The sequence below is a fragment of the Passer montanus genome, unplaced genomic scaffold (assembly GCF_014805655.1).
Source record: "Passer montanus isolate IOZ18808 unplaced genomic scaffold, ASM1480565v1 scaffold25, whole genome shotgun sequence".
Lineage (NCBI taxonomy): Eukaryota > Metazoa > Chordata > Aves > Passeriformes > Passeridae > Passer > Passer montanus.
In genome coordinates, this window is record NW_024367149.1 from 3,163,727 (window position 1) to 3,189,689 (window position 25,963).

The 25,963-nt window shown below is 46.8% G+C and overlaps 2 protein-coding genes and 6 non-coding genes across 9 annotated transcripts; 6 read left to right on the forward strand and 2 right to left on the reverse strand.

Annotated features, from left to right (window-relative positions):
• Window positions 1–1,296: 1,296 nt before the first annotated feature.
• On the reverse strand, window positions 1,297–17,424 carry KIF2C (kinesin family member 2C). 2 transcript variants are annotated; one of them, XM_039711840.1, is made up of 22 exons: window positions 17,191–17,424; window positions 16,989–17,083; window positions 15,598–15,699; window positions 15,129–15,177; window positions 13,388–13,429; window positions 12,420–12,539; window positions 11,596–11,712; window positions 11,098–11,198; window positions 10,750–10,845; window positions 10,560–10,614; window positions 10,307–10,469; window positions 9,946–10,036; window positions 8,266–8,329; window positions 7,075–7,166; window positions 6,689–6,831; window positions 5,107–5,311; window positions 4,558–4,668; window positions 3,985–4,052; window positions 2,685–2,787; window positions 2,491–2,607; window positions 2,004–2,130; window positions 1,297–1,814 (listed from the first exon to the last, which is right to left on the reverse strand). In XM_039711840.1, the coding sequence occupies exons 1-22, from the start codon at window positions 17,252–17,254 to the stop codon at window positions 1,738–1,740; spliced, it is 2,202 nt and encodes a 733-aa protein (XP_039567774.1). In that variant the 5' UTR covers window positions 17,255–17,424; the 3' UTR covers window positions 1,297–1,737. The 2 variants fall into 2 exon arrangements, with proteins under 2 accessions (XP_039567774.1, XP_039567775.1); XM_039711841.1 differs by lacking the exon at window positions 13,388–13,429.
• A 1,567-nt stretch (window positions 17,425–18,991) lies between these two features.
• On the reverse strand, window positions 18,992–19,106 carry LOC120503387. Its single transcript, XR_005627728.1, has one exon. It is a non-coding gene; the product is annotated as a U5 spliceosomal RNA (small nuclear RNA).
• A 690-nt stretch (window positions 19,107–19,796) lies between these two features.
• On the forward strand, window positions 19,797–24,492 carry RPS8 (ribosomal protein S8). Its single transcript, XM_039711842.1, has 6 exons — window positions 19,797–19,847; window positions 20,671–20,777; window positions 21,142–21,241; window positions 22,604–22,779; window positions 23,710–23,839; window positions 24,332–24,492. Exons 1-6 carry the CDS (start codon window positions 19,844–19,846, stop codon window positions 24,439–24,441), a joined length of 627 nt encoding a protein of 208 aa, XP_039567776.1. The 5' UTR covers window positions 19,797–19,843; the 3' UTR covers window positions 24,442–24,492.
• Window positions 20,518–20,602, forward strand: LOC120503389. Its single transcript, XR_005627730.1, has one exon. It is a non-coding gene; the product is annotated as a small nucleolar RNA SNORD55/SNORD39 (small nucleolar RNA).
• Window positions 20,955–21,057, forward strand: LOC120503385. The gene has a single exon (XR_005627726.1). It is a non-coding gene; the product is annotated as a small nucleolar RNA SNORD46 (small nucleolar RNA).
• Window positions 23,011–23,083, forward strand: LOC120503390. Its single transcript, XR_005627731.1, has one exon. It is a non-coding gene; the product is annotated as a small nucleolar RNA SNORD38 (small nucleolar RNA).
• LOC120503384 lies at window positions 24,079–24,150 on the forward strand. The gene has a single exon (XR_005627725.1). It is a non-coding gene; the product is annotated as a small nucleolar RNA SNORD38 (small nucleolar RNA).
• Window positions 24,493–24,967: 475 nt separating the features above from the next.
• LOC120503386 lies at window positions 24,968–25,097 on the forward strand. Its single transcript, XR_005627727.1, has one exon. It is a non-coding gene; the product is annotated as a small nucleolar RNA SNORA35 (small nucleolar RNA).
• The last annotated feature ends 866 nt before the right edge of the window (window positions 25,098–25,963 follow it).

The window sequence follows — 25,963 nt, forward strand, 5'->3', positions numbered from 1 at the left end:
TTAGTTCTCAGCAAGCCCCAGTTTTAAATGATTGCTAATCCATGCACAGCTCAATATTTCTTGTTTATTTTGGGAGTCTGGTGTCTGTTGGTGCTACTAGGGAGGACAGGCACACAGCATTTGCCATTGGGATTGCACCAAGAGGCACACTCAGGCCATTGGGTCTTGCCCCATCCAGGGTAGGAGCTGATGGCCTGCAGATCAGGTCTCTAACTCCTAAAGGCAGATATATAAAATAAAGAAAATAATCAATGTTAAGGCCACAGAGGGAAGGTAGTGATAAGGTAGTAATATTTTGTTCCTTACACAGGGAAAGGCTGGGTAATCCAACAGTACTCTCACCTGAAGTGGAACAGGATTGTCTTGCTTTTGTCCAGACTTAATAAGGCATAACAGCCCTGCTACTCTGGCTGTGCCAGCTCAGTATGATGGAGGCAGAGCCCAGGTCCAAGTCACCTTTCACAGTTCAGAAACCCTCAGAGTGCTCAGCCCCACTCTGCTCCCAGAACCCAAACTGGTGAGCACAAAGTGCCCAAGATGTGGAGGAGCATCATGCCTGGGTTGAAGCATCCCTTCCTTAAGGGCTCATGACTGATGTTTGCTCACATCCCTCAAAGATCCCCAACTCTTTTCTTGTCTTTTCCAGGCCAGCCTTGAAACACTGCACATAATGGATGGAGTCCAGGCAGAATAACTGACCTCCAATACAGCTGGCACCTGCAGACACACAGCAAGGATGGAGTCCACAGGTGGCAGGTGCAGAGCTGGGGGTGGCCTTGTCACTTAAATTACAGCCTTGAGTTTCAGAGGGAGAAGGTACCTCTACGAGGGAGTAATGGTAGAAGAGGGAGAATGGTAGATGGTCCTTTTGTGATCTGATGTTTGCATAGCTGCAGCCCCTGTTGCTGAACCTAGAGCTCATACAATTATTTTATGCTTTTAAAGACATGTGCTGAACTGAACTCAATAAGTAAAAAAAAGAGCAGGCACTAGCACATGTCTTACAAATGTTCTTCCCCTAACCTGTTCTTTCCCAAAGGGTCTGCAGGGCAAGGGCCATGGCAGCAGATAGCTACACCTAAGCCAGCTTTCCCCCTGATAGGGGATCCCAGCAGCATCTCAAAATTAAGAGACAAAATGTATTTTGAGTGATTTTTATGTAAACATTACAAGTATAAAGACTTTAAAAAGAAACTTCAGCCAAGAAATCAGCCTCCCTACCAACAACCAGTCTTTAGGAGCTGTTAAACTTGACCATAATCAGCAAGAAATATTTTTATAGGACAGATAAGATAGTGAGATCCAAGAACATTTATTTATTCAACTTGTTAAAATACTGGTTTTTACAATCACATAGTCCATTTTCCTTCCTTCTAGAAGAGCAAAACTTGTAACAGTTTTGCAATTCTTCAAGCGCATCTGGAAGAGGTACTATACATGTGTAGTTAGTTCTCTTAGGGGAGACCATTGTCACCAGCAAAGGGCTACCTATCTCAGGCAGAGACTGCAGGCCCTCAGGCCCCCTACCCAAGCCTTGCAGTGGGTGCAGTTTAGCACTTTGCTGAGTACCCTGATACAGACCATGAAGAAAAAGGCTGCTGTGTTCACTGCCCTTGGGCATGTGACCTGCAGACACCCTACCACATTTAAAACAGGAGTGACACAAACCACTGACAAACATGCAAGACAAGACAAGTGCATGAAAGATTGCTTGTGAACCAGGTTTTGCTATAATGATTAAGGCCTCTTCCAGCTAATCTGCTTGCTGGCTTGCTCCTCCAGTTGCATGGCAGTCCCCAGGGCATCCAGTGTTTCTGTAAAAAAAGGTAAGAGCAACAGAGTGACTGATCAGGAAGCTGAACTCTCCAGAACAGCTGTCAGTCTCAGCAGATCTCAGCTATGCAGGACTGGGTGCTCAAACCCTCACAGGCATGCTGGTGTTACTTTCAGGTCTTTGGAAAAGCATTACTGACAGTGCTAGTCAGATACAGGCTCTAACATACCTCTGACACTAAGGAAATTTCTTGAGCTGTCCTCTACGAAGTACTTAGCTCTGCTCACAAAGGTCTCAAGATCATAATCTGGTTTCTCTGTGACTTCCAAGAGGCAGTCAAGTTCAGTAGCCATTTTCTGTATTTACAAGGATAACAGTGATGAGAAATAGACTTTGTAGAAATTCAATTAGTTTCTTCAAATCTGGCAGTCTAATTAACATAGCTGAACTTCTACAGACCAGGAGCCATCAGTGCTCATTAGCAGCAAGTAGAGGTTGCTATTTGAAGGGGAAATGGAATTGGCAAGAGCACTGAAATGCCCCAGTTTAACCAGCTAGGCCAGAAAATACAGGGAAAAGTTGGCAGTGAGGAAAAAGTAAGACTAGTAGTACAGCATCTTGCATTGGTGCCTCCTCAGCAGCACTTGGCCCAGACAAAGCAAGCTGCTGTCAACATATAGAAGGTGGCCTGGGCTGGGTTCACTGTTGCCCCATACCTGTCTCAGTTCTTTGAGCTGTTCTACAGCCTTCTCCTCCCATTCAGTAATTTGAGTCATAACCTCTCGATAGTTGAACATGTGTGGAGAGAGTTCTTCCTCCTCATCCTTGGAGAGCTGCAAGAAACAGCCCAGGTAAGAACAGCAAGTTGTTCCCAGCTTTGAGTTCTGGTTAGCCCACTGCAAATACATACATTGAGTTGAAGACTTGAGCCTTCAGTACTGGTCTCAGCCTCCTCAGTCTCCATCTGACACTGAGTTTCACCACCTCCATCATGAGGGCTGAGCTCTTTCACTCTGCAACAAGATGATTTGTCACTCAAATTGATCATCCATCATTTTCTTGGCTACAGCATCACAAAGCAGCTGCTGCAATCAATCAATCAGCACTCAGAAAGAAACAATCAGTTTAATTTTAAAAGTTACACAGTTACCATCCCCAGAGCAGCCTTATGTGGGCCTTAACCCCTAAATACTGTGGGAAGGAAAGCCAGGAGATGTTTGTGTTAAGGAAACTTTCCTGTCAGGCTATCCAGGAGTCACTCTGGCTGTTATACTCACATCAGCTGAGCTGGGACCCAAATCCCTTCACAGCAGGTGGTACATACACCTTATACTTAGTCCCTTAGGTCTGTGTGTGACTAGGCTATAGCAAACATACTATGAAGGTTATGGTCTTAGATTCTTAAGTATGTTAAGTATTTGTAAGTAAGGCCTGTGAGTGTTGCATTTATAGTAAATTCAATAGAATCTTATGTTAAATTAGGCTATGGATTAATTTAAAATCTTTAGGCCTAAACCGTTGGTCAAATACAGGGCTATGTTTGACAAGGGGGTCACGTGAACCTTGTAACTCAAGGGGAGGGTCTTCCTTAGTCCTCTTAATCTTTACCCTTTTTTCTAACCTTATCCCTTTTTTCCATTCCCCAGGCTTCCAGGTAGATAATTTTAAGTTGATTTTAATTTTAGGTTGATTTTAGTCAGCTTTCTCCTCTGTGTGCTTTAACCACTAGTCAGTAGTAGAGTGCACCTTGCCAACAAACTGTCTTTCATTTCATTTTGAACCTACTTTTTCTGCTCCTTTGCCAGTGATCCTTTGAGTGAACTGAAACACCCATTCATGACACACATTCTTAGCACACCCTTACAGATGGGTCACAAAGTACTACAAAAAGTAAAAGGCATGGAGATAACCATTCAGGACAGGGTAAACTCCCTACAAGAACCAGGGCAGTCTGAAGTCTAGCATGAGAGGAGATTCCTTTGAGGAAAAGAGACATTACTCATAGTTTTACATCATCTCTGTCATGTGTCACACAGAACACCCAGGTTGGTTTCATATGACAGCTCTAAGGTACTTTGCTCTTAACAACCATCCTCCAGGTTGCCAATACAAACAATACTAGGGAACTTGAGGCTCCAAAGGTCAGATTAAAAGCAGCTAAAACACCCTTTACAATAAGATTAGAATCGCCAGGTCAGAAAGGCCATTACCTGTCAGCATATCTCAGTGTGTTTAAGGTGTACTCACACGAACTCATGCCTGGAGAAATCATAGCTATCTGCAAACACAAAAGAAACCTTAGTGACTCCTATCTGACTTTTGCTCATTAATGCCTCTACAGATCTCACCACGCAGCTGGGACATTTGAGGACAAAGGGCTGGAGTTGAGACAGCCAAGTCCATTTTTCTTCATGGATTCTGTGGGACATGCCAGCACCCCTGTATCCAGCTTTCCACTGTCTTTGTGTGCACCTGCTGTGCTTCACCATTCACAGAAATCAAAGCCCTTTGAGACCACACCAAGCTCTCTTGCAAATACACTGTATTAAAAAGAATTCCACACCCTGCTTCTACAAGAGCTGGGCATAACTCAGGAATTTATTATTATCTCACTCACCATGGGCAAGTTTCCATGAGGAAAATATTTGGGGTTTTGGGTTTTTTTTGTTTGTTTAACAAGATCTAAAGCTTTCTGACTTAAAAAACCCCTTACTGTAAAGGAACATGCAGCTATTTGGTTGAATTATAGAACCCAAGCATTGTGTTTGACATGTCACACTTACCATGCAGGTCCTTGAGTTTGCTCCTATGAAAGAGTCTCTTAGCACCTGTGTCAGCTTGCTCTCCCGAAAAGGGGTATGAGACTTGTTCTGCCCTAAAGCTCGGATGCACTCCTACAAAGAGACAGGTCTTGTGAATGCAGTACTGGCATCTCTTCAAACAGCTCTGCAAGCTATCAATCACCAATTGCTGGCAAACCCAACAGGCTGAAGAATAGTCACATGTATTGCTCCAACTTTTTCGTAGTCTTTAACATATACTCCAGGTATCTGTCACAGGACAGTAGGTATAGCTATCATATGTCACAAACACTGCCCTTAAAAAGGTCAACTTGAATGAAGCTTGAAATAGCTGTAGCAGTGTCTGGCCTGACAAGACTGCACTACTTTCCTGGAAACATTCTAAATGGAAGTATACTCTATTTTTATGTTGTTCACATATTAAACTAGTACTTTTTGTTTTTTCCTTGTACTGGAATGAAACAGAACAGATAACCCCATAGACAGAATCTACATGTGGATTATCACTCTGGTCCAGGAGCTGTAGCTCACCTTCAAAGCCAGCAAGCTCTTATTGATTTCAGCACCTTCCATCCGTGTCTGCCGATCAGCATTAGAGGTGTCTGCACCCCTTTCATTTCCTGCCAGATCCACCAAGGAAAATTTGCCAATCATATGTCCTCTTCGGCGCAGTATGATTTGGAAGCAGGCGTGTGACCGTGAAGAGTTGGTGTTTGCAAAAGTCTGCCCAGATGTCCTACAGCAGAAATGCAAACAAGCCTTAGAAAGGTGTAACAAAACAACATGTCCTGATAGCACTAGATAAGACTGTAACCATTCAATTAACCTCCTAGGGTTTATCCCACACATGAATACTTCAAGTTTGTGTAAACTATAGAATTGCTTCTATAACAGCACAGAACTACTTGTGAAAAACAAACCTGCACCCTGGTTATAGAAATTTAAGGCTATTTAAGCTGCCTGGCTCAACTCAGCCAGCCTACATTGGAATGCCTGAGTGCTAAAGCCTCACATGCACTTGAGCTGGAAGTCACACCTCCAGCACACCACATGTCATTTTCCTAATGCATCTGCCATTATACAGTAAGCTCAGCCAAGCTCCCCACTAAACAGCATTAGCTGTACTAGCACATTACAATCATGGTAAATCCCTTTCTCCAGGCAAGCTGGCTTGGCACTTCACCTCTGCTGTGCAGCTGCACCTGCCCCATCACTGCAAGGCACAGAGTGACATCTTTTAAATTAAATCTCCCTGTGACCTTCTTTATCATTTATTCCCTGAGAACACTGGCAGGTTCACTGTTCCACCCTCATCCCTGCTACTGGGGAAAAAGGAGGGAGTAGCCTGAAATATAAAAACAGTTCATTACTAAATTGCTAGCCAAAAAAGGCTGCACAGAATGCTGAACAAGCTTTTAGGATGTGCATATTTGCCCACACAGTATAGTACGGAAGCCAAGAAGTTCTCATTTGCCTACAAACATTTCCACAGCAGTGGCAACTTAACTGAAGCAGATAACACTTGGTAATAGAGATTTTAGCTCCCAGTTAAAGATACCAGTGTGATGGCAGAGCTGCCTTTCCAGCCAGGATGATGTGCCAAGCCTACAGCTGTCCCTTGGCACCTGCTTTCAAGGACTCTTTAGACAAGATTCCTAAACAACATGCAGTATTTTTGTTGTTATTGGAATAGCTTATCTGGCCTGCAGTTAAGCCAAAGCATTTTTGCAATTATGGTTCATACCAGCTGCTGTTCCTTGATCTTACAAGCCCATGGGGAGCTACTTGTATTCCTGTAGACCAGCTGATACTAGAAAGCATCAAGGCAGCCATCTCCTCGTGTGAATGGTTTCTCTTATTGGAGTTCCATGAGGATCTATGAACGAGGAGCTCTGACACTTCCTATGGAAGGCAGGCTGAACCCACCCCTTCTGCTCCTTTGTTGTGTAATCACTGCCTGCTATTCATGCAGAGGTGCTGCTCAGTGCCTTTACTGGGAATAACAAGCCTCTGTTTAAATCTCAAGGCACCAGCTACAGACACCATATATGCCTTTCTAAACAGAGATGCAACAGGACACTACTCCTCTTTTATAGGTTTTAAATCAACAAACCTGCAGGCACTGCCCATCGAGATCATTTTGATGACATCCTCAGCACAGCCAACTCGTTTTTCTTGGAGACCAACAACCTGGACCTGTTGCTTGCCATCCTCCAGGACTCGAAGTTTGGCCTTCTTATTCAAGAGGTCAAACACCTATATTTAGGCAAAAACATTGAGGAAAATCTGAACAAGGACACCTTGTAAGTCTTTTTCCCTGTATTTTATATAGCTTTATAGAAACAGCATCTTTAACATAGACTTCAAATCCAATTCAAAACATACCAATATAAACAGAATACATAGAACTGTAGAAAGCATTCAGTTTGAATTCAGCTACTTATAAAATATTCAACCAAAGAAATCAGGCCAAGATTTAAAAATAAAAAAAGTTCTTACTTTTCCATTGTATATTTCAAAGAAAGTCACATAGACTTCCAGATTCTGATTCCTGTACCTGGGCTGGTTTAGGAGGAGGAAGACATCTTGTGCTAGTGAGGAAAGATAGAAGTTTATTTAACTGGTTTAAAACACATTCTAGTTGCTACTTGATCTACTTTCAAACACTGCACAGCTATAAGGCAGTGTCTAGCACTGAGTGACAGTCATCCAAACAAATGCTAACAATCAGTGCTGTGCTACCATCTGGAGAACAGATTGAGCAGCATCCTTACCCAGGGACTGAAAACAGGGAAATACAGGAGTTTCAACTGCTAATGCCACCCACAGACAACAGTCCTTACTGCTCTGAGGGAGCACTGGGATCCTCTATTGTTTTGGACAGGCCTGAAGAAGTCGTGCTTGTGTTTCAAGTACATCTTGCAGAAAGTCTAGAAAGCATGCATCCCTGAACATCTGCATTGCTGAAATTTGGAGACAATATAGCAGCTTAGTTCACCCTGTGGCTAGATCCAGTGCAGCTTTTCACAATTAGGCTCCAGATTTTGAAGCTGAGCTGAAAAGCAAAGACTCCTTCAAGGCCAGTCATAACTATTTTTCAGAGATTAGCCAACAGTTGTTCCTGGATCAGCTGCCTTGCTGCTGACTAAGTTCACACTGTGTTTTTCTAAAGGCAAGGTAAAGGTCAAGTTGTGGTAAAGATAAAGGCTGTGGTACTTTCCAGACATTATATCAAGGAGGGGCTTCTAAGCATTTGTTTTCTGAAATAATTTTGGACATGCTAGTTTTTTTTGCATTTAAGGCTTATGGAAAGAAACACAATACATCCTTTTGCCTAACAAGTTTTATATCACAAATGGGTAGAGTTGTTGTTGTACTCAGATATGTCTGAGGTAAAAGCAAAGCAGAAGAATCAAAGTTAAATGATTCTTCCTGATTAGAAAATGTATCAGAAACAAGTATCTTTTTGCAAGTTTAGTATGGATGTAGACACTTGCTAGAGAAAAAATAATTTGTGAAACAAATGAAAAAATAATCATAGCTCCTGCAAACACCAGCCCTTATTGAAAACACACATACTTTACATATCTTCTACTGGACATGTTTAAAATAACCATAAAAACAGATCTTCTCTAGTTAAGAAAAAGAAGCATTACACTGATTTTTGTTTGTATAGAAGAATCAACTTACAGGCAAAAGCATATATGCCCTTTGAGGCATTCTGGCCTCTTGCAGAGAAGTCTCCACCCATAGTCTGTGAAGAGAAAAGGCCAGAGGTCAGACACGGCACCAACAAGTCAGCCTACCTGATCTTAGTCCCAAAAACAGACTAGGAAGTTACCATAGATAAGCCCCAATGCCAGCTAGATTATTGGAATGTGGTGCCAAATTTGCAGCTTCCCTATCAGTTGAAAAAGAAGATCTGGCCTACACAAAGCAGTGCACCTGTAAGGCTCTGGGTGCAGAGTCAAAGCAGCTGTTCCTCCAAGGAAACTGCTTTGACAGTGCAACCAAACAGCCTCTAGTCAGAGGAGAAAGCTTCATTTGTTAGGATCTAGGTAAAATAACATTTTTTACAACTACTTGCAAAAGTTAACATGAAAATACAAATTTAGAGGAGACAATACCTTTAACTCCTTTGAGTCCTGTTGTGATTAAAGCTTTAATCACAAAAAAAATTCAGTTAGTGCTATCCTAGTGACTTGCTCTACCACTGTTATTTAAAAAACAACTCAATCCCATGACACATTCTCAATCTGCCAGAGTTGAATGTGCAACACTCCAGTCTCAAGGTACAGCTGTTGTCCCTGCACTAGTTTTGCCCTAGGACTGGGAAGGGAAAGTAACTTCACCTATGACTTCAGTGCATCACAGCTGTATTCCTGTAATGAGGCTCAGGTAAGCAGGTTTCTCTGCCCTTTCCAGTGCAATGAAGACAGCCTGTGTTCAAACTTGTATAAAGCTCCAGCTTTCTGTCTGGATTACTGGAAAAGATCTACAGCTCACTACATAACACTAAAGACAGGAGGTCCTAGTCCAAAACCTGCCTCTAACACTGAGCAACAGCAATGACTGATTACTCCCAGCAGTGCATAGCCCAGTCCAGTGCAGATCACTGTGGTTTGAGGTAAATGCTTCTTGCAGAGCAGGACAGCACATTTGACTCCCCTATCATGCTGTGATGATTCTTCCCCATAGTTCCCAGAAGAAGAAGGTTAAAGACAATACAGCTGTTGAAAGTTTAGAGCAAGCTTTCTCTTTTGAGACAAAAGAACTTTCTCAACTCTTAAAGCTGCAACTGTTGGACTGGAAGGACTGGTTATAAAACAAATACACTAACTCACCCACTTAATACTATACCAGATCAATTAAAATTTATGTGCATCATGAGGCTTATTTTTATATAATTGCTGAATTCTTTGAAATGCCTGCAAGCTCAAAGCACAGGAGAGATTAGCCTATGCGTCAGACATAGGCTAATAGCCCCTCTATACAGACAGGAGTTAAACAGCAACAGGCATGTGAGGTAAGGAATAGCCATGACTAAAACTGACATATCAATACATCCTACATCTTTGAAAAGCCAGATTTTCTTTTTTCTAAAAAGAAAAAAAAAAAATATTTTTTTTTAAAAAAGAATTTTTTTTCTAAATCTTTTGAAAAGCCAATACAATTTTCCACACGACCTCAAAGGAAACTCCTAGTACATAAAGCTACAGAAAAAGAGTTAAAGCTAATACTTTGTAAGATGTTAAGACAATAAAACCAAGATCCACAATTCTTACACAATTCTACTCATGCTCAAGCATAAGGAAGCTCTGAAATACTTTATCAAAGCTAGAAAATTTGAGACCTTGGAGAAAAACTTACATGAGTCTTGCCACTGCCTGTCTGGCCATATGCAAAGCAAGTTGCCTTCCCACCCTCAAAGATGGTCTCTACAAGAGGTCTAGCAGTGAATCTGAATATTCAAAAGATAAAAAATAGTTACAGGAAATATTTCATACACTGCATCATCATCAGTTTTAACAAGAAGAGAAACTAAAAGAGCAAATCCTTAGGCAATCAGCAAGACTATGCCAAAAATAAGCCTCAGACTTTTCAGTCCTTCAGCTTCCTCCAAAAAGGATTCTAATATTTATTTCAAGTAAATTTCTTAAGCTTAGATGCCATCTGGCCACAGCTCCATGCTTTTATCTGAAAGTCATTTCCAGTAAACAGCAAGCATTACCTGTATACCATTTCATTCGAAGAATTTTCATCAAATGAAAAGTCAAATCTAAATGTTTGGGTTTCAAGGTATTTTGTAAGGTCCACTTTCTGCTTTGGCTCGTGCACCATCAGGACACACTTGCTCGGAACAGTAACCACATCACATTCCTTTTTTTGAAGTTCTGTTGACAGAAAAGACACTCAGTTTTAACAAAAACATCTTGTTCAAAGTCAAACTGTTCAAGACAGAGCTGTTTGGTCAGTACAATCACCTTGCTTATTGAGTGGGCGCTTTCTCACACAGACACAAATCCTGCGCTCTTCTATCTAAAAGAAAAGAAAGAAAATAATTCTCAGAGGATTTCCAAGGTGCAGTGATGCACCAACTACTTGATGCCAACATTTTCAGTATAAAATAGAGAAGTCTACAGGCTGCAGCTAGTAGCCTCAGTGTTTACTTACTGGATCATCTATAGATATTGGCTGGCAGTTTAAAGTTGCTCTGAATGCCTTGATCATACGTGCAAACTCCCAGTTTGGATAGGTGCTGTCAAACTCCTGCATGGAAAACCATGGATGTGAATGCAATTGATCTGTTACAGCAGAAAAAGGCCACAGAGACTATTAAACAAGCAACTGTATGCAATTCAAAGCATTTTACAAGATTCACAACTTCCTAAAACCAGAATCAATCCTTAAGTAGTGCTTGCTAAGAACAAAGCCTGTCATAAATATGTTTTGGTTTCAACTACAGGGTAGTACAGAGTCCTACAGACTTTCCCCTTACAGGTGTATTGTAGAGTACTCCACCTGTGCTCGTTTTATCCTGATTTCACTAATTTGAGCTCTCTTTTCTTCTCTCTTGGTTCTCATTTTCTCCATCTCTTTCACAATGTTAGATCTTCTTCGAACTAGATAAAATGAAAACAGTTCCCTGGGTTAAAATTTCATACTAGGTTTTAAGCATAAGACAAATATTTCAACTTTTCCAGGTTGCTGACAGACTAGCTTATACAGGAAACAATCATCTTTGAAGGATGGCCATTAATTTTGCAGCACTTCCTTCCCAAACCAGATCTAACTATCACAGAAACTACCTCAGTCACGCTGCCACCCTAAAGCAAAGGCAGCATTTCTGAGGCAACACCACTATAACAGAATTACACATCTGTAATAAAAAGTGATCAAGATATTCTGTCTTGCTGCCAAAGTCACCTTTTCAAAGCGTTAGTCTCTGAGTACACAAAGCAGCAATCAGAGATTCACTGCTGACTGATGAGTCAGTCTTTACCCACTGCTCCCTGGTACCTGGGCTCACTGAACAGTTCGTTCTAGCAGCAGGCAGTTGATTCTCTGTATTTCCATTTACACTTGCCAGTGAGGCTTCTGGAACACAACCCAGCCCACTAGGCCTGGCTCGGCCGGCTGCAGAAAGAAGCAAAGAAGCCAGACCAAAACCAATAATTAGATTGCAAAGATCAAGAATAATTTTGTCATTTGTAAAGCCTCATAGTTCACTCTCCTGCTGCAGGAGTTGAGAAATGTCTGTGGTCTATCTAAAACCTGTGGTAAATGTGCAAGTAAACTTTTAAATCCTTTGCCCTTCACCAACTTCTGTGCAATGCTGCAAAGAAACGCCAAACCAACTAGACAAGAATTTAGTATCAAGTCTCTTATTTCAGTGTTTTTGTAGAACTTAACATGCAAGGCATGCCCTCAGCTATTCTTAGGGTAGCCTAGTAAAATAAATAACTACAATTCTGTAATTCAAGGAGGCTCAAGTTCTTGCTTTACTCAGCCAGTATAGGTAAAACTACTACCAGTATGGTTCCAGGGTGTGTTGTCAGCAGTGTTTAAGCACTGCTCTTCCCATTCTAGCACTGTGAATATCATTTTATGCCATTAAGCAGACAGCACATCCACCCAATTTGCCCATCACTATGCACTAACTCCTTTGGAAAACAGGCAGGAGCCCTGGATAATTGCATAGGGGCAGACCTCTAGGTCTCTCATTTTATCAATGAAAAAGTTCAGGTTGCTCTCCCTCTGGGATTTGCAGTTTGAATAATTAAATGCACTCAAAGTGAAAATTGTTTCACATTAAGAATTCACTGGAATGTTTCTCCACTTACCAGCAGCTGCCAAATGTTTTCTGGTTTGCAAAGAAGTGGAGGGATCTACTGCCATCTCATCTTCCTGGAAGCCACACTGGGGTTCCATGATAGCAGACATCCTGGAACGGCCACGCACAGCTTTGGAAACAGGAATCAGGGACACTCAGACACTTGCAATTAATCAGTTGTTCATCAAGTACAGAGCAGTGGAGAAGAAGGTGTGGTTAAAAGGATCTTTCCCATTAGCAAAGTGCAGGACAAAGCAAAGCACGTGGGTGAAAAGTGGTCAATAAACCCACCACCAATGAAAAGCAAACAGTTCATTCCAGATTTGCAATGCCAGTGAATTTCTTTCAGACCGCACTAAGGATATCGCAGTTCCAGCACCCTAACACTTAATACCTAGGAAGAAGAAGTTTCAAGTCAGAACGACTAAATGCTCTGGAGCTTCACACTTGCAGGGCTGCATGAATTAACTCTTTGATGGTGACATGGGTACAGCAGCCTGGCAAGTGGCCATGGGCAGCAGGGTGCCCACCCACCATGAGGGCATCCACACACAGGCTGTGTGTGGTGCACAGTAGGCTGGGAGTTCTGTGGCACTACATTCAGCTAAAAGGCCCTGTATAACCACAACAGCAAATCTTTGAAAAAGGTCCCTTTGTAGGCAGCCTCCATTTTCACATGCCAAGGTATTTCTTTCACTGATATCAAGTCCTTTACAAAGCTCCCTAGGAGAAGGATTGGAATGTTTACCTCAATAGATTTGTTTTTAAAAAAAGCAAATCTGATATGAAAAAAGAGTGTGATATGTAAACTAGAACTCCCTTCACCTCTCGTGACCAGCAATTACAAGAATTGATCCAGAATGAATCACTGTTATTTCAAAGGACACCAGATGAGTTGGCAACCAAGGGTTCTTTTCAATTCTGAATCAAATTCCTTAGAGCCATATACAAAATTCATTGTTCCTGTTAACTCTTTACCTTGAATCTCCTGCTCATGTGCAGAGACATTAGATGGGACTGCTGCAATTTTAGAAACAAAAAGCATAAGTTTCATTATCCTCAGAAAGGGCATTTTACTCCATTTTCTCTTGTCCCACATGCCCAGACCTGATCTCATCTCACACTCAAGAGCACTGTTCCTATAAATGCTGGTGCTTCTGGACAGGCAGATTAACTGGAGGATTCACTCCTCCAGTGGGTTTGATTCAAGTGATTCTTGTATGTAAAGATATTCAGCATCCTCAAAAATTCCTGTTGATTCCTGGAACTGAGACAATATCTATTCCTTAATTAATTCTGAAAGCACTGCTTCTGCCTCTCTCCTTTCCTGAATAAGATGGAGGCAGACACCTGCTGATCTTCTTTAATTTGTTTAGTCTAAGAACATGAGTGAAGCCAATGTTAGCTCTTTAAATGGTGCAGTGCAGAGTTTGCAACAGGACAGATACTCTGACACTCCTGGGCTAGCTTTAACAATAGAAATTATTTGATGAGTACTGAAAACACTGCTGCTCTAAGCTCTGAGCAGGGACAAGACTATGCCACTAGCACAGGCAACAGATATTTTAGCTATGCTATTAGATTTTATACTTCAGGAGAGCTGTGACCTCTGCAAGGACATGTTTCCATCAACCAGTGACTGGATTAACACACATTGTGTTTTCCAGCTGGCTATCCAGTTCTATTAACAGACCAATATACAGACAGACAGTCATGACTTTACCACATCATTTTGCTTGTCAAAATTTACCGAGCTCTCTGCTCTCCGAATTTGAGAAAGATCAGGATACTCCAGAACAGCTTTTTACACACTAGGATTCTTGCTTCTCAGATGCCAGGGAATTTGTACTGTTGTCTTCTGGGACCAGCTTCCCTGTCTCACATTGCATGCAACAGAAGAGGCCAAACATGCCCAGATGTTTTGTTTACAGCTCAGTTGAATAGAGAAGCACAAGTTTTGGCTAACTATGCACTTTAAGAGAATCATTAAATCAGCAATCATCCAACCTCAGCATCATACAGTGTATTACAAATAGACCTGTAATGCTGCCATTTGCAATTCAAAAAGCCTAAAGAGTCAGCTAATAAAGCTAAGAGAAGGTAGAAAATAGGCATTTTCTAACTCCTGACACCTCAGGAAGAACAATTTCTTAGCAATCCCACACTGACATCTCTATTTACCCTCCTGGCTTTGCTCAACACATTGCACTGACATGCAATCAGGGAGCTGGGCACACCAGCTGGCACTTTGGCTGCCTGCTCTGAAAAGTCTCCAAGCATAAAGCTCTTCTTATTGTCTAGGGGGACTGTATGATGAGGAGACATACATTTGTCACCACTATTTCTTTCTTGTCCTTTCTACTCTCATTCTAACACTTTTAATTATTGCCACTTCGTTTCTGCTGTTTTGTGGCACTTACAAAGCTCCATACAGAACTTTAAAACTTACTACAACAACAACTGCCTAGTAGCATTTAAAGCAGGGAGCAACTACAGCAATACTGCAGAAGAGGAGAACACATCAACAAACCCCAGCTCACAGGAGCAGGGCAGCAAGCTGTCAGGAGAGTCCCTAACATTGGTATGAGACATTTGTTAGCACTGCCCAAATGAGCAGCCTTATGATGCACTAAAGTACAATATTATGGCTCCAGTGAAAGCCCAGCACAGTTCCACAAGGGTATAGCAGAGGAAAAAAAAAAAAAAAAGTTTCTCTCACCTTCCCGTGGAGCAGGAATTTTTGAAAGGGTTGTTCTACGCTTCTGTTTCTGAAAAACAAGGAAGGCTGTAAGCAATTGCAGTAAGCAGCAAACACCTAGCACTGCTCTTCAGGGCAACATCAATACAAAAGAATTTCTGACCAAAGCCTAACTATGAGACAGAAAAGACAAGATCTCAAACTTTAAGACTGAGAGTATTATATAGAACAAGACCTATGGAGCAGGAATTTTTGAAAGGGTTGTTCTACGCTTCTGTTTCTGAAAAACAAGGAAGGCTGTAAGCAATTGCAGTAAGCAGCAAACACCTAGCACTGCTCTTCAGGGCAACATCAATACAATAAGAATTTCTGACCAAAGCCTATGAGACAGAAAAGACAAGATCTCAAACTTTAAGACTGAGAGTATTATATAGAACAAGACCTATGCATTAGCACCTTAGAAAAAACTAAGCTACTTTCAAGCACTTACCTGTAAAGTTACATTGTCTTGCAAGGGAACATTCTCTTTCACATCAGCAGGAGGTACTTCTAATAATTCAGGATTTATTGCAATTACATCATTAATATCAACCTGCAAGAGCAAAGGCAGGATTTTACATAGTAGAAGAATACTGCTGTTTCCACTTAGGGACTGTTGTTTTTTTTTTTTCTAATCTAGACTTTCAGTGAAGGCAAACAAACTTGACCCACTGCCTGCCAAATGTTATGTTAAAACTGCTTGGAAGAGCAAAACAGTAGTTGAACAATCTGGTACATCTAAATACACCAGACAAAATGTGCTCCTTAAGCCATTTACCCTCATCTGCCAAACACCACACAGCTCTGCAGGTGCCATAGAGCTCTTCTGAAGAGAAGGGCAGAGCCCATTTGGCATCCCCTGCTCTAATCTCCCACTGCTAATCTTAGTAAATCTCAGCAGCTCTGTAACTTCTGTGCTAGGAGAGCATTAAGTGTTTAGTGTGTGATTGTGCTTACCGAAACAAACGTCAAAGAGCTGCTTAGACTCTGGGAAATGAAGGATGCAGCATTTAATCCATAACTTAATTCACCTGCATCTTCACTTGCTACTGCAAACAATTTCACCTGGGACCAGCTATTCCTGACTGACACCCGTGTGAATTCAATTCTGCCTTCACCTCATCACACACACAGCATACACACATAAGCACATAAGAAAATTGTTGGATTTTGAAGTATCTTCCTAAAGATTTAACACCTTAACACATAAATGCAATTTAGCCAATAATTATAATCAAATCTGTATATTTTTTGTATTTGAATGCAGCAGGCACATGCACAGGGTAAGATTTGGTTTCTAACAACCAGCCAATAGCAACTTTTAAGATTTTCACTGAAATTCAGAGTCTACATATTTCTAGAGACACCAGAAGGACAAATACATTTGCTGAGTATGAGACTTGTTTAAGTGTCAGGATTGCAGCCATATAACCTCCAAATGCCCCAGTCTCTCCTCTCTCCCATCCCGTACTGTATTTATTTCATACTGCAGAAATTCAGGAAATCAAACCCAGCCCTGTTAACATGGCACCTTATTAGTAACAGATTTCAAGGAAAGCTTGAAGGCCATAGTGCAACACAGGGAAAGCCAACAAACAGCAGGAAAACTGGAATCTTAGAGCATTCAACATTGGGACAGTCGACAGCGCGAGAGGCCCAACACCTCCTTGATCCCTCTGGAAGGCAGAGGGTGCAGTTTCTCACTTTACCTTGAACGTGGAGGGCACTGCTTTCATTGCGAGCCCGGGCAGCTGCAGCAGCGCTGCCCGCCCGGCGGGGCAGGGAGCCGGGCCGGCCCGACGGGCCCGGGGCTGCCCGGGGCCGCCAGCAGCCCCCACTCACCTCCTTGCCCTTCGTAGCGCCGCTCTCAGACCACTCCACGGTCACGCAGGAGTGCTCCGCGTTCACCACCTTCACCGTTGCCTTGTGGATTAAGCCTGGAAAGAGCCAGCGCTAAGCACAAACCCGGCCGCCCCACGCCGCCGGGACTCCCGCGGGCGGCGGGGGCCGGGACCCCACAAACACCCCATTCCCTGCTCCTCACCACTGCTGCGCTGGATGTTAATAACGACGCCGGGATAGACGTTGCGGCAGAGGCGGGAGTCCATGGCTCGGGAACAGGCTCCGCGTCCCGCCCCGGCAGCGCGACGCCCGCACGGCAACCGCCGCCGGTTTAAACCCCGCGCGCCGGCGTGCCGCGCGGCCTGCCGGGAGCCGCCCCGGGACTACATCTCCCGGCAGGCCGGGCGGCGGGCCCTGCCTCTTGGGAGATGTAGTGCTGGGGAGCGGCGACTGTGGTGATCGGTTCTACCCCGTGAGCGCGGCTGGGGGCGGGCGGTGGTACCGCTCCCGGGGAAAGGAGGCTGGGGTGATCGGCTTCGCCCCGTGAGGCGCGCGGCCTGCCGGGAGCCGCCCCGGGACTACATCTCCCGGCAGGCCAGGCGGGCGGGCCGTGCCTCTTGGGAGATGTAGTCCCGGGGAGCGGAGACTCAGTTCTACCCCGCGAGCGTGGGTATGCAAATCAGGCCGGGGCGGGGCTCAAGTCCAGCCGGGCTGCGGCAGTTCCTCGCCGAGCGCCCTCCCCGCGGGAGGGGCGGAACGGGGTGCGACTAAAGGGTTTAATAATCAAAGCAAAATAGCATGAAATTTAAAGCTGTAAGGGAAATAAAATAGAATCACAGAATGGCCTGGGTTGGATGGGACCTCAAAGAGCATCTCGTTCGCATCCCTGTGCCTGAGTAGGCTCCCCTCGTACTAGACCAGATGGCTCAAAGCCCTGCCCGACCTGGTCCTGAGCGCTTCCAGGGGTAGGGCAGCCACAGCTTCCCTGGGCAACCTGTTCCAGTGCCTCGCTACCCTCAAAGGAAAGAATTCCTTTCTAATAGTCAACCTAAATATCTCCTCTTTTAATTTTAAAGTGTTCTCTCTTGCCCTACTGCTACATGCCGTTGTAAAAAGTAATTTTCTCTTTTTTTTCCTTTTTTTTTATAGGCCCCTTTTAAGTATTGGAAGGTCTCAATAAGATCTCTCCAAAACCTTTTCTCTTCCAGGCTCAACCCCAGGCATGTCAGCCTGTCTTCACAGGAGAGAGGCTCCAGCCCTCTGATCATCTTCATAGCCTCCTCTGGATCTGTTCCAACATATCCATGTCTTTCCTCTTGGGGACCAGAGAGCTGGATTCAGCAGCAAAGGGCAGCATTGCCTCCTCTGACCCGCTGCCCAGGATGCAGCTGGCTTTGTGGGCTCCGACTGCTCGCTCTTGGTTCATGTCCAGCTTCCCACCCATAAGAACCCCCACTTCTTTCTCATCAGACCTACTCTCAGTGAGTTTTCCACTCTGTGTTCTGCACTTGTTGTGCCTGGCATCGTCCAGACCCAGAGGCAGCACAGGGCACTTGGACTTGTCGAACTGCATGAGATTCTTGTGGGGCCAGGTTTGTCCAGGTCCCCCTGGACGGCGCCGTGCCCTTCAGGAGTGTCACCTACACCTTCAGGAGTGTCACCCACCCCACCCAGCTTGTCATGTGGCTGCGGGTGCTCCCACTCCCGCTGCCTGTGGCATTGATAAAGGCATTAAAAGCCCCGGCCAGTGCCAAGACGCAGCCCTGAGGGACAGCGCTTGTCACTCGTCTCCACCTGGATGTAACGTCAGTACCCACGGCACCCTGGCGGCACCCATCCGAATAATTCCTGTAATCCGTCTGTGAAGGCTGGACACAGACGGTGACGGAGGATTCAACTACCACTTTCCTATCACATACATCGCATTCCTTTTTCACTGCCCATATACAGAGCAAGAACTCCTCAGATTTTTTTTTAATCTATTTTTTAACCAGAGTAGGGGTAGCTCCACCGAAATGGAGCCTCAAAAAATTTCTCGACACTCGTGCCTGTTCCTCTCCACGGAAATCTTTAGTAAAAGGCGAAAGATTTATACGATCTGAAGAGAAACCAGAGTATGCCATGGCGGGCCGTCGCGCACAGACCGTCCCTGGGCTGTCCCTCTGTGGGACACGGCGACTCGCGGCGCCCCGCCTGGCTCTCCCGCCGGCCCGCTCCGCTCCCGCGGCACCGGCACGGGTCCGGCCCGCGCTGGCCGCAGCAGCCCCGGGCAGCGGCGGGGCCCAAAACCGGACCGGGGCCGCTCCGCCGCCGCGCGGGGCACCCTGGGTAGCGGCATAAATCTGAATACTAATAGGGGATATGCTAATGAACCCCGCGCCGCACACCGGGCATGCAAATGAACCAGAATACTAATGTGCGTATGCTAATGAGGCTGTCGCGACCCGCAGCCCGAGGGCTGTTGCGCTCCTCGGGTTCGCCGGGCCCTGGGCCCTGCCCGGAGGCGTGCGCACGGCGAGCTGCCGGCCCTGCCCGGAGGCGTGCGCACGGTGACCCGGCGGTCAGGCAGGCCGGGCCCGCGGCAGACAGACTCCCGGCAATGCCCGCTCCGCGCCGGGTGACCCGGCGGTCAGGCAGGCCGGGCCCGCGGCAGACAGACTCCCGGCAATGCCCGCTCCCCGCCGGGCCCGCGGGCCGCCGCCATTTTGCGCCGGCTGCCCCCGCCGCCGCCGCGTCTCCAGGCAACGGCGCGCGCCTCGCTCTGGCGGCGCGGTGACGTCACCGCATCGCGAGAGCTCGTCCCGCCAAGCCGCCCCGCGAGCTTCCGCCCCGCCTCTTTCCGCCGGTGCCGCACCATGGGTGAGTGAAGGAGCCCGGCGCTGCCGCCATCCGCCGCCATCCGCCCGCTGCGCCGCCGCATCCGCCCCGCACCCCCACCGGGTGGCAAGCGGGGGCTGCTACCGGCCTGCGCCGTCCGCCATCGGGGGCGGCTGCGGTGGTGCCGAGCCGCTGGCGGGGGGAGGGTGAGCGGGCCCAACATGGCGGCTGGTGGATGAGGAGGGTGGGCGGCCTCTTCTCGCTGCGCCTTAATTTCCTGCAGATCCCTAGCGCTGGGCTCGCTCCGGTGTCTGCCGCAGATGAGCAGGTGCGGGTGGGGGGAGCAGCGTTCGGCGGGCCCGTCCGCAGGGGTGCGGGGTGCGTTGTGGAGCACGGCGCACGTCGGCAGCTCGGGCCCTTCGGGAGGTGGCGCGTTCTGCAGAGATGGTCCCCGCTGGGGACCCAGCAGGCTGAGTTGATTCGGGGTGTCTCTCGCAGGGGCTCAGCGGACAGGTGGGATGGGGGTCCGCCACATCCTTCCAGTAGCGTAGGATGATTGCTGTAGTGTGCCTGTCCCATCGGCATCGGGCGCTTCCCAGAGAGCGCCCAGCACGCGAGGTACGTGGGGAGGCAGCTTCCCAGAGAGAGCACGGAACAGGGGCTCTGCCTGCCTTGTACAGCTCTGCTGGAAGGGGTGTGCTCGGGGCAGGTCTGAGTGTCAATGATGAAGCTTCTCTGACTGCTGCATGAGGCTGAGTGCACTGTGCGGATACCAACCTTGGAGAGCTGAGGACTCAGACCCGCGCCCTGCTGCTGCATGAGGCTGGCCCCGGGGCACCCTCTGACCGCGCTGCTCTCCGTGCAGGTATCTCCCGGGACAACTGGCACAAGCGTCGCAAGACTGGGGGCAAGAGGAAGCCCTACCACAAGAAGAGGAAGTATGAGTTGGGGCGACCTCCCGCCAACACTAAGGTGAGTGATTGGGCACGGTTGGTCAGAATCATGTTTTCCAACTCGAGTTGCTGCTTCTGTGCTATTAGAGGTTTACATTCCTCCTGTTTGGTGTGGGGTACAATACCTGACCATCCTCTGAAGGGTGGTGTTTTCCCCTCCCCTGCCGATGGAAAGCAGCGATACATTTTTGCAGGCAATTGGAGTGATGAAGCTTTCGCCTTAGGCAGATGCACAGACCGTTCTGGTCGTTCCCTGCGTCTGCCGATGCTGGGGCCTGTCATAGTTACACTGACCACATTGCCTGGGAGGCGGGGCTGTGCTGGGCTCCTGGGGGCCGTGCAGGGTCCCAGTGCCAGCAGCAGCCCCGTGTTTGTGCCTGCAGATCGGCCCCCGCCGGATTCACACCGTGAGGGTTCGCGGGGGAAACAAGAAGTACCGAGCCCTTCGCCTGGACGTCGGCAACTTCTCCTGGGGCTCAGAGTGTGAGTATGTGGTGAGCCTGCTGCGTGCCAGGGACACCTGTGCTGGCCTGGGTACTGCTGCACAGTGGAAGGATGGAACTGTGGGCTTGGAGCGAGCATCCTGGAGCTGGCAGCTGAAGCAGCGTGCATGGTGATGATGATAACTTTGACCTTACGTGGCCTTAGGGGACTTGGATTTCCACTAAGTTCACAGTGATAGGAGTGTCATAGTTACACTGAGTGACATGCTGACATTAACTTTTTATGGGGGAGGGGGACTAAAAAGGGGCTGAAATCCTATATATGAGTAATTCTTCAGAAACGCAAGTTTTGTTCATCAGTGGATAGGGTTACTGAAAGTTAAGTGAGGTTGAGCAACAGAGAAAGGCTCTGAGGATGCTTGTGAGAAGGTCTGACCCTAGGATAGTGTTACATTAGCATGTGCAATTTCATTTTTGTGCTTTGCTAAGCAAAAGTAAGAAGCCCAGAAGCAAGAGGGGGAATTCTGTCATATTTCCCCTGAGCAAGGTGAGTTTTCTGTGCTTTACAAGCTGACAACAGTATCTCTTGAGCCTGGGCCCAGTCACTGTTGAGTGCTGAGTAGGATGGTGAAACAGCAGTAAGGAGGGTGGTGGGTTAGTGACCTGCATGGTGTGAGGGGACAGGACATGCTTTCAGTTATCTCAGAGCATTGTCTGTGCAGTGAAAAGTGCCATCACAGTCAGTATTGCACATGTGAAGAGGCTGAGTGTACCTTGCAGCAGGGACAAGGTATGTGAGTGAAGGGAGAAAAGCCACCCGTGCAGGCTCTTGGTGTATATGGGGGGCTGTTTTCAGGGCAGGTGACTGCTAAACAGTCAAATCTAGTAACCAAGGCTGCATGTTTCAGGGGGATCTTGGAAGGGTGAAAACAGCAGCTTCCCTTCTCAGTTACTCATAGATCCTCATCCGATGGAAATGGTTTCTGAAATGTGTTTCAGGGCAGTCCCACTCAGTATGGCTTAATTCAGTAATTCTAGCAGGTGCATACAGCACTGAGCCCTGTGTGCAGTGCTAGTTGGCATCTGCTGATCTTGCTAGCCTGGAAAGTTATTTTCTAGGGTTGCTTAGATACTTTTGAGATCAGTTCCAGCAAGGCTACTGATCCTGGTTTTTCATATAGGAGGGATTTCATTTCCAAATGTAGATTTCTGTCCTAACAACAGAAATTTTGATGGATGAAAAATAGATGCATCTTGTAGTTAAATTTAGTTCAGTGCCAGGCAGGCTGGAAGATACTGGGTGGGGTGTTGAGTGCGAAGTTATTTAAAAAGCGTGTGTGAGATGCTGTGAGCTGCACACTCTGATCCCTGTAGGTCTGACCCCATGCTCTTCTCTTGAAAGGCTGCACTCGCAAGACCAGAATTATTGATGTTGTGTACAACGCCTCCAACAACGAGCTGGTGCGGACCAAGACGCTGGTGAAGAACTGCATCGTGCTCATCGACAGCACCCCGTACCGGCAGTGGTACGAGGCGCACTACGCCCTGCCCCTCGGGCGCAAGAAGGGCGCCAAGCTGGTACGCCTGCCTCGTCCCTTTGGCCCCTGCACACAGCCTGCCCTGCCAGAGGCAGTTCCCGTCCTGACAGTGCCTGCCGGGACAGGGTGGGGTACCCAGCAGGGCTTATCCGAGCTGTGTCCCCATAGGTTCCCAGGATAAGTCTGGCTCTCTTAATGGAGTGCTCAGTAGGAGCTCTCGCAGAAGCTCTCACCCATTTGTGCACAAGGACCTGCCTCTCAAGATCTTTGTCTTCTAATGATGATACCTTTGTCCAGTTCTGCTACTGAAGGGAGAGCGATGACAATTTAGGATGCTGAGGAAGACTTTGTAGGCTGGGTTCTTGTGCTGGGCAGTGATTGCTCTGGTGAGAAGCTTGGGGATTGCTCATTGAACCTCAGCATGTTTTTAAGTGTCTTGAAACTACACTGAGCCATTAATCTAAGAATCAAACCCTGGACTGCTAGAAGGTATTTAAAACCCCACATGTAGCATTCAGATGAATTCTTGCATTAAAAGCAAAGCAGTTCTTGTTTGGGTGCTGTGTAGTGCAGAAGCAGGGGGAGAGCTCGTCTGCCTGGACTTGCACCACACCCAAGTGCTTTCATTATTTCTGCAGAGGGAAAGAGTATTCACTGCTTTTTGTAGGAGAAGTGATTCACCAGGGAAACCTTTGCAGTTTCATTGACTTGAGAACAGCCTTCCCGAGGGCAATGTGCTCAGTTGTCAGCAGTGACTCTGGTTAGCAGTGTTGCATTTCTTGGTCTCAAAAGTGAAATGCAGGACCTGGTTCTGTGAGATCAAAGTATTTGTACCTCAGCCAGGCATGACTTTGAAAACAGTACAGTGTTGAGAATACAAGGGCTTCCTTCATGGTAGTGGAAAACACCTGTGTTAGTGGAAGGTGGCCATTTGTTAAACATTTTTTTTTGCTTTTGGTCTTGGGTTTAGACTCCTGAAGAGGAGGAAATACTGAACAAGAAGCGTTCAAAGAAGATCCAGAAAAAATACGATGAGCGAAAGAAGAATGCCAAGATAGCAAGTATTCTTGAGGAGCAGTTCCAGCAAGGAAAGCTACTTGGTGAGTCCCTGGCAGCATTAATGTGACTGGTTATTTATCTTCTCCAGAGATACCCCACTTGGGGCAGAATGGGGAAGTCTGGCTAGCCAGGCTTCTGCAGTTGATTATTCCTGTTGGGGCTTTGAGAAAGAAAGGCTCAAGACTAGCAAAATGAGCAAGTGTGTGTCAGAAAAATGTGCCTCAGGCATCTGAGAGATTTGATGTTTCAAACTCTGGCAAACAGTTGGGTGTTCTGAAGTCTTCTGGTGATGAGACCTTTGTCCAGTTCTGCTACTGAACCCGAGCGATGACAGTTTGGAGATCTGAGGAGGACTTCATTAGGGACTGCAGCAGCGCGGCTTCCAGAGCACGGTGCCTCCACACTGGAGACTGGGTTACTGCAGAGCTGCCCGTCCGTGCTGCTGCAGAGGGGCTGCGTGCAGTGCCTGTTCTTTGCTGTGTGCCCTGGGGTGGGGAATTGCCAGACTGTAACTGGATGACTTCTCCTTGCAGCCTGCATTGCCTCCAGACCCGGACAGTGTGGCCGAGCCGATGGGTACGTGTTGGAAGGCAAGGAATTAGAGTTCTACTTGAGGAAGATCAAGGCCAGAAAAGGCAAATGAATAAAAACTGTTGACCTAAGAGAACGAATAAACCAAGAGTCTTCTACCATAGCAGGTTGTGTGCTCATTTGTGTGTGCAGTATGGAGAGGGCTTCTGTAGCTCCACCTGCCTTGTAAAATGTGAAGGAAGATGGAACTCCAGGAATCCCTGAGCCCTTTAATGTCTTCAGGCAAAACTTGACCCTGCATGTGCTCAAGTAAAACATCTTCCTGGGTTCTAAGTGACTTGCAGGACCATGTGTGTGTGAAAAAGCTGTCAGATTTGGCAGAAGTGGGGAATACTGGGAACCTATGAGCAGGAGGTAGGTGCAAATGTGCACCCCCATGAAAAGTTCTGGGTTTCTGGGAGCAAGTCTGGCTGAAAACTTGGCTATTACACCTTCAGCCTCTGCAGCTGGTAACTCGTGCCTCTGCTTTCCACATTACCTGAGCTCCCATCCCCTGGTTCAGGCCAGCAGCCCCCTTCGGTGTTTCCTGCCTGGTTGTACATCTCCCTGCAGGATCCAGTATCTTTAACCAAACTAGGTGGCACTGCTCAGTGACCAGCTGGTCTTTTCCTGACCTCCTTGGTCTCATTCCAGTGCAAGATCAATTCCTTCTAGCAGAAGGGCCAGGCTCTCATCATGGTCTGTCCCTTTCGAAAGCTGGATACAAACTCCAGCTTTGTGCCCTGCCACTTGTGGGGGAATTGGAAAGCTGTGGTGAACAAAAGCTTTTCTGGGTGATATCTTTCCTAGAGGCTCCTCTCCTTAAATCTCTGAAAATAGTTGCTCTTTGTGCAGGTATTGGGGGAAGTCAGGAGCCCATCTGAGGGCTGGTCCTGTGCCATAGGGCAGGCCAGGCTAGCACACCTTGTGCCTGTCAGGTGAACACACTTCACACTTCCCATTTGTGTTTTTTCACAAAAGCCTCAGTTATCCATTGGACCACTGGTGCATATCAGACTTCCTGCAGCCCCAGCATCACAATTATTAGCTCTGAACTGGAGGGAGGTGGCCCATGATCATCTTGCCCCAAGGAGAGTTGTGGCAAGACCCAAGTCTCATGCTTCAAAAATGCAACTCTGTCCCCGCAAATAGTTTTGGGGGGAAGGGTTTAATTTTTTTTCCTGTGACGCTGTGCCATGTTTGCAGAGTGCAACAGCAGGAGGTGCCCTGGGGAGTGTGGGTTCGTGCTGTGCTGCTGGCTGGGAGGTGTGCACGGGTCAGTGCCAGAGCTGAGCGTTGCAGAACGGTGCCAGTTCTGGTGCCCGTGGCAGCACAGTGCCACAGGTGTGCCCTGGCAGTCCCTCAGACTGGCTCAGTGCTCCTGGGCGCTGAGCAGACTGAGCCCAGCTGCCTGCCCTGCAGTCCCAGAGTCCCTGGCAGTGGGACCGGGCTGGCTGGGATGTTTTCACAAGCACATTCCTTCTCCATAGTGATCCGGTGTAAACTCTCCCTGCTCTCCAGCAACGCCTGCTTTGCAGAGAGGTGGAGCGGAGGCGATAAGCGCCCTTGGCAGGGCTGTGTCACGGCTGCTTCCT